The sequence below is a fragment of the Ptychodera flava genome, chromosome 20, assembly GCF_041260155.1.
Source record: "Ptychodera flava strain L36383 chromosome 20, AS_Pfla_20210202, whole genome shotgun sequence".
NCBI lineage: Eukaryota > Metazoa > Hemichordata > Enteropneusta > Ptychoderidae > Ptychodera > Ptychodera flava.
Window position 1 is genome coordinate 3,477,584 of NC_091947.1, and position 7,420 is coordinate 3,485,003.

The following is a 7,420-nucleotide window of genomic DNA, read 5'->3' on the forward strand; positions in this document are numbered from 1 at the left end:
GCGATGAATGTCGAGCAAATGTGAAGCAAATTAAGTATTTGATGCATGTTCATAGTTCATCAGTCTAGTAACTTTCTAATCAATGCAATACTCGGTCAAGTAGACTGCGGTTTCAGCCCTTCGTTTGTACGGAGCTGATTCGGCCGCGGTCACCACTTTCGATGCAGCCGCCATTTCAAAATTTTGGAAATGCATATTAGGGATGTTTGGATATGCTGTGCATAGCAACTGACCCATTGTACAGTGTATGGGTCCTACATGCAGACAGGACGAACCCTCCTTTTAATTACATTTGTCTATATAGCGCTTTATATTGTTTCCGTTGATTCTCCGTATAAATACATTTTTGAGTATGTAAATGTAAATTTGTTACTAGGACTGTCAGAAAGCGAATAGTGTTATCTTCTTTTCTCCACAGTTAACAAAACAGCAAAACCGATGAGACGCAAGAATGTTGTCGAAAAACACGAGTTTCCAAGACAACATCTCATCATTCGAAATGAACTCGGCAGCGGCCATTTTGGAGTTGTGTACGAGGCACTAGCCCTAAAAATCGGTAAAAATGGTGAAAGTATGATTGTAGCAGCTAAGATGTTAAAAGGTACAGCGTTTTGTATCAAATCTATCACTGCATGTTGGGGACAGTGTTAGAACTTCAACAACGATCATAAGATCGGAATCAAAAAAACTAATTTTTAACACTTTGTAACGAAATTTGTCTCTATAAGTCTGAGAGTCTTAAAATGAGTCTTTGATTGCCGTCAAAACAAGGCACGGATAATGCAACATTTGTGACAAAATTTATGTTTTAAAATATTCTTTCGTCGGAGAGGAAGAAGAGGATTTTTATGACGGATATCACAATGTGACCCCTTTTCAGAGCATCAAGTTAATTATCTAGCTCTAGATCCATAAAAGTACAACAGTAAACACAATAATTTCAACTCTAACATTTCCCGTCACTTTTATTTAATTGAAAGGATGCTGAAGGCGTTATTATAATAAGTGATGATTTGTTACTGACCTCTCCTTTCTGGTAATCAGCGAATCGACCTTTTGCAACTTTCGAAGTAATCTCTTGGAATCACAATGTCGCTCGTTAGCTCCAATTCAGCTCTGCGCCTAAAGCGCCCCCATAGACGTGTGTATATGCACATAAATGAGCATAAAAATACACGTCTTTGGGGCGCGTTGGGCGCAGAGCGGATTTGGAGCAAACGAGCGACTGCGTGAAATCAGTACGTCGAAAAAATCATAGCTATGGTGCAAAGAAATCACAGTTTGAGCGCCACAGGTACCGTCTTCGAACAGGCAACACTGTTTTCATTCTCACTTTAGTTGGTAAATATTCTAGCACTTGATTTTGTTTACTTTGCTTCATTCTGTTTAGGAAAGGTAGCACATATTTGAACCAGCTGTGATGCTTTTTGGCCACTGTTACGTTTTTTGTCAGTGCCAATTTCGAGTTCCTTTCACTGACGGACTTTCTGAGAATGACATGAAATACCATGACACATAATAAAATGACAAATTTACACATAAAAGGTTATAAAAATTCAGATGTATTAGTGTGGTTTTACAATACAGATGATGCAAATAGTGACCAAATGGAGGACCTTCTGCGTGAAATCATCACTTTACAAGAGATTGGGACTCATCCAAATATTCTACGGATGTTGGGTTGTTGTACAGCAGACAAGCCATACATCTTAATGACAGAATACATGAAGTATGGAGATCTCTTGAATTTTCTAAGGAAGACTAAAGAGGTTATTATTTATTCACATTATGTCCATCTGGCGTTTGCCTATCGAATTTTAGGAAAGTGTGCTTTTTAACAGAAACTAAAATTTTACTTATGTCGAAAAACAGATATTAACAACGCGTATTTTATTTATTACAGCCAACTTATGAGAATAAGCTTAGTGACCCTACTTACGAGCTGAAAGAAGTGAATTACTATCAGATTGCAAGGCAGATTGCCCGTGGAATGGTAAGTGGGTACATGTAGACGCCTTATATCACAAACTTTTATTTCACCAGAAAGAAATCAATGAGATACAAATAGGAAAAAATGACAAAATTGAATAAATGCATCTACAAATACGCGAATTCAGCAATATTTAAAGAGCATCTGGTGATCTGAGGCGATTCTTCGGGAAATAACTGATTTGTTCCAAAGTAAAATTAAAAAAAAAACGTGTATCGTAATTGCCCGTTTACGATTACCAGTAGCAAACCATCCTGTATCACGGATCGCTATGTTCTTCAACTAAGAGGTGGTTTCCTTGTCATCTTTTATGAGAAAAATTGTTTTGAAAAAAGTGTGTTGGTTACGCCACCTTAAGCAAATGACGAACAGATAGTTCCCCTAACTTCGCAGATATAATAATGAACGCGATTTGTATCGACAAGACAACATTAAGAGTTGCGGTAAACAAGCTTTCTACATTGTTTTCATTTTTGTCGTTATTGTTATTCTACCCAAAGCTTTCAGCCCTCGGTTCTTTACGCTTGCTTTATCAACGATGGCTGTAAATTAGTCTTTGGGATTGGTTCCGGAATTAATTCATTGATTAATCCAGTAAATAGCTAAAAGAGGAAAATAAGATGACGCTTACACTACATCAGTTTGGTATAAGTCAGCTCAGAATAAATCAAATAAACTGTAACAATATGAAAACATTAATCCTTATTTTAATTTTTACTACCAGAATTTCTTAGCACAGCAAAAATATGTCCATGGAGATCTAGCAGCGAGAAATGTGCTGGTAGGAGATGACCTCTTGGTCAAAATTTCCGACTTTGGACTTGCCAATGATGTATATCTGCAGGGGTGGACAGCATGGCCGTCAGGTCGAAGGAGAGCTGCCAAGTGGGTCAGCTTAGAAACTAACCTAGAAGGGTTGTGTACAATTCAAAGTGACGTGTAAGTGAACTATGACATCTACCTAAACACAACTTGTACTCTCTCTAAAGTGGCGAATGTTAGAGTTTTTCAAAGATAATCTATAATTGCTGGTTTGGATTCATAAAAATTAGAAACTTTCCAAGAATTAATGGTGTTTTAAGTTCAAGGTCCTCCTCAAATGAAAGTATATTATGCCGTTTTACTATATTATTGATTACAAAAATGTCTAACATCAGCGAATTATGAAACTCGCTGAAGGCCTATTAGCTACAACTTTTTGTAATCTTTTCGTGATTTTACTTAGAAACTATATTTAGTACTAATGAATTCAATACAGAAGTATGTATGTACAGGTATTGTCATCTGAAGATTGGCAGTGAAATTGTGAATTTGAACTGCAGATGCTCCGATCATTATGAGTACCTTAATGCAGATGCAAAAAAGAGCTGATGTGTTGCATGTACATAAACAATAACAGAGCGTTAGCTAAGGGACGCATGGCTCTGAATTAAAAAAAAACTGTCATGTTTACTTGCCGTTCTGTCACAAATGACTAGTTTTGTAATGAAGAAAAGTCCACTTTATAATGGAAAGCATGCCTATACAATGTCTTGGGAAATGAAAGATGGTTGGATGTCAAAAACCTACGACGAGATACAGCTCATGGGCCTTTACGGTAGATTGGGCTTCAGGAACATGTAGTCGGACTCTAAAATTTTACAGTTAAGGTCGGACTCTACTACTAGAAGGGACTGTCTTTGAAGCTCTCGGAGTAAGAGAAATTTTCACCCTATTAGTTTTGTGAAAACCGCAAATTCAATTTCCGAAAGGGGTTAACATGGGGATGGCGGCAATTTTAATTTTTTAGATATCGGTAAATGTTAGGCAACTTCTTTCTCTACTACTAAATTTACACAGTAACCCATGACATCTTTATTCTTGCTTTGTTAAGAGAATGGTTGTTCGTTGAGGAAAATTCGAGCAAAAGTTCAGGCCTTTTAATTTGTACGCGCGTACTATCTGTAAGTATTTAAGAAAAAACTCTCCAATCATCACCATCATCATTATCATCATCGTCAATACACGTCTACTCTAAAACGTTACCTTAGAGGGGATAAAATTATTTTATATGCTTGTCACAAATTTGTGAACAATGAAAAGTAATATAAGAAGTTTCCGTAAGGTATTATGCGCCTCGAAAGTGAAGGATTTAATCTTTTGTTCAAACTTTCTTCAATGAAACGTCCGACCATTCTCTTACCAAAGCAGAAAGAAGAGTCAGGGGTCACCGTGCAAAATTTTGTACTAGCGAGACAAATTATGTAAGATTTCGCGATATTTAAAATTCAAAATGCCGCCATCCCTATGTTAACTCTACGGGGGATGCAATTTTCGATTTTTTGAACATTAGGGGACGACTGCATTAAATTGCATGGTACCTGAAACCCGAGTCCTTGCCTGAGCAACTCGGGTGACAAACAGAAGACTTTTAATCCCCAAGGTGTGAATGTTCCATTGTTATATTTATCTAATCCAGCTGGTGCTATTGTAGTGCCATTGTAGGAAAGGCAGGTCTGTGAAATTGATCATTTAGGGAAGTAGGGTATTCCTAAGTTAATGGAACCTTCCCATAATGAAAACTAAGACGGTAAAAACTTTTCTTTCACTAAGAGCTTTAAAATGAGCCCCATCAAGTGGTAGATTAGAAGAGAATTGATGAAATTTGAAAGCCCGAATTTATGTCCCCGAGGCGCGTTATCATTAACACAATGTCAATGTTTTCCTCTTCAGTTGGTCTTTCGGCATTGTCTTATATGAAATCGTCACTCAGGGAGAAACACCGTATCCGGGTATGTCAGCAGCTTCAGTGGTGACGTCAGTGAAAGAGGGGTACAGAATGCCGAAACCAAAAGGTTGTCGTGAATCGGTGTACGTGTATCCATTCTTTTCTCACTTTCATAGAATACAGTAGTACATTTATCCATGTAATTCGGGCAGTGCTCTGCCTCGTTCAGACATACATACCTTCCAGAACAACAATGGCTGCGCTCTCACAATCGTCTTAAATACAACGCTGTGCCGCCGCCACAGGATATAGAACACTCTGATTTCTGACATTTGCAAATATCAGGCTTCTTTCTTACAATTATTGCTTTAACAATTGCATGCGTTTCCTTCCACTTACCAACTCGCGACATGAACTCAGAACATGAAGTACTTGACCTCATTCTAGTTTTCATCACAAGTATATCTGGAACTGCGCGCTGTTGACGATTTCAAGACGGGGCTGATGTCACTCAGTGATGCTCTATCGATGCATTATCAGCATTATAGTCGTTACAATTATTTCTGTATTGCCCGGCAACCATTCAAATATTCTGTTTGCCTCACCTCAGCATAATAAACCTAAATATCAACATGTTGATTGTCATTAAAACAAAATTATGTACTATTTCTGACGGGCCGAATAGCTAACAATGAATTTGTAATACCTTCTGGACACAGGTATGCCATTATGCAGCGATGCTGGCGGGAAAACCCAAAAGATAGACCACAATTCAAAGTGTTGATCCAGGAATTCGACCACCTTTTGAGTCAATTTGCCGACTACATCAACGAACCACTTCCCAAAGTTGTTAACAACGACGATAGCTCACATCCCCTAACAACCTGCGTTATCGATCACAAAACCGACTACAATCCAGTTCCCAGTCGCGACACAGGAAATGAGTGGGTAAGTCAACACTCTCTGATAACATGTGAAATAACATGAAGGACATGATTGTGTATTCTATGCATATTTTTTCCATATCTTGTGATTTCCAAGTTAGCCATTCATGGCACAGTTAAGGTGCTGTAATTGCTCATTGTTGGACTAAATGGGGTAGGAAAAATTAATACATTGAAGTAGGCATGCTATTCTCTCAAAACTAAGAAACGTGCTCATCCATATATATCAGATTCTAGCTGAATTTTTCCTGTATATCGTTTTTGTCAGAATAATGTTTTGTCAAAAAGGAAACATTGGCACAAAAAAGTCTACATTACCTTATTTTGTTTTCATGAAATCTTACAATGATATCAGCATGAAGTACAAAACTACTAAACAGATGCTCTTGAGACATTGTGTTGACACAAATTGTCAAGAAACAGAGTCCAAAGTTTCATTTATGGAAATTTTATCATCAGTTGAACATGTGTGAGTGACGTACTCCCTGCAAAGTACAGAGTACAAAGGCCGTCTACTGGGTATCTACAAATAAACATTAAATTTGAGACCTATCAGACTAGTTCTTACAGAGAAATCACATTTTGGCCAGAGGGGAAAATCTCTAAACAAATGCGTAACCTCCATTATAATTTAATAATCAAAGCGAAGCCGTACCTCATGACTTACAAACTAAATCTCATCAGATTTCTCATAGCTGTTGTCGAGATATCCAAAATCAGTGATTAATAAGTTAAATGCTAATTATACAAATCTCATCACCCAATCATGTTTACATCTTCACACAGCTTTGTATTTTGCTGGTATCATTACCTATTACTCTTATGTAATTTAACATCAATCAAGTAACATATTCTTTGCTTTTGCTAATTTTGTTGAATATTAGTTCTGTTATTTCTTGACAGATCAGGGATAAAAGAAACAGAAGAAGAAAGAACTACTCAGTAGAAGAGAGTGCTCTGGGAGAAAGTACATCCACACATTCATTTGATGATGATGATAATTTTCACAGAGATAGTGACATAGAAGACTTTAGCGATACCATCGTGTTTGAGGCAACCTCTGACAGTGGTAGTGACGAAGGATTTGGTTTGTAGGTTGATCAACGTGTGATTATCAAGACAATACTGTAACAGAGAATATAAGTATGAAGTGTGAGACACGTGTCTTCCTGAAAATCTACGGAAAATATTTTCGGTCGTATTCGTACACGTATTTTAAATACATTAAACAACTTCAGTGTGTGTATAATTTAATTTGCATTTGTACACTGTCGCAACATTTCACATATAATCCAAACATGTAAATTTACACTCTTTTATGAAATCAAAGCACGTTTTTTGATAAAGACGTAACTTAATCTTATTTCTTCTTTTTGTGAACATGGATAAAAGTACACTTCAGTACAGCTTTGCTACAGGTGTGTTTTTAACTCGGGTAGCATGTGTTGATCCTTCCGGTAACTAAAAAGAAAATATTATGACTTAGAATAATTGAAATTACCTATACAAAAGGCAGTGCAATAAATGGTCAGAAACAATTGACTTACGTCGATTGTCGATTAACTGTAAAGTAATATAGAGGTGACCATATCAAATGACGACCTGTGTGTTCCAGTATAAATGAGGATTTGTATGTTGTGGTTCCATTCCAGTAAAGTCTCCTTTAGATTTGAACTCACAACGTACAGTGCCTATTATCTTACTGGAGACATCAGAGAATCAATTGACAGGAATGTACTGTACAAGTAGGACACAGCCTCAGCATTGACGGTACAAAGT

At 37.1% G+C, this 7,420-nt stretch overlaps 1 protein-coding gene across 1 annotated transcript; it reads left to right on the forward strand.

Moving 5' to 3' along the window:
• Window positions 1–345: 345 nt before the first annotated feature.
• On the forward strand, window positions 346–7,173 carry LOC139119778 (fibroblast growth factor receptor 3-like). Its single transcript, XM_070683665.1, has 7 exons — window positions 346–601; window positions 1,588–1,769; window positions 1,904–1,993; window positions 2,715–2,929; window positions 4,703–4,840; window positions 5,417–5,645; window positions 6,545–7,173. The coding sequence occupies exons 1-7, from the start codon at window positions 439–441 to the stop codon at window positions 6,734–6,736; spliced, it is 1,209 nt and encodes a 402-aa protein (XP_070539766.1). The 5' UTR covers window positions 346–438; the 3' UTR covers window positions 6,737–7,173.
• Window positions 7,174–7,420: the final 247 nt, after the last annotated feature.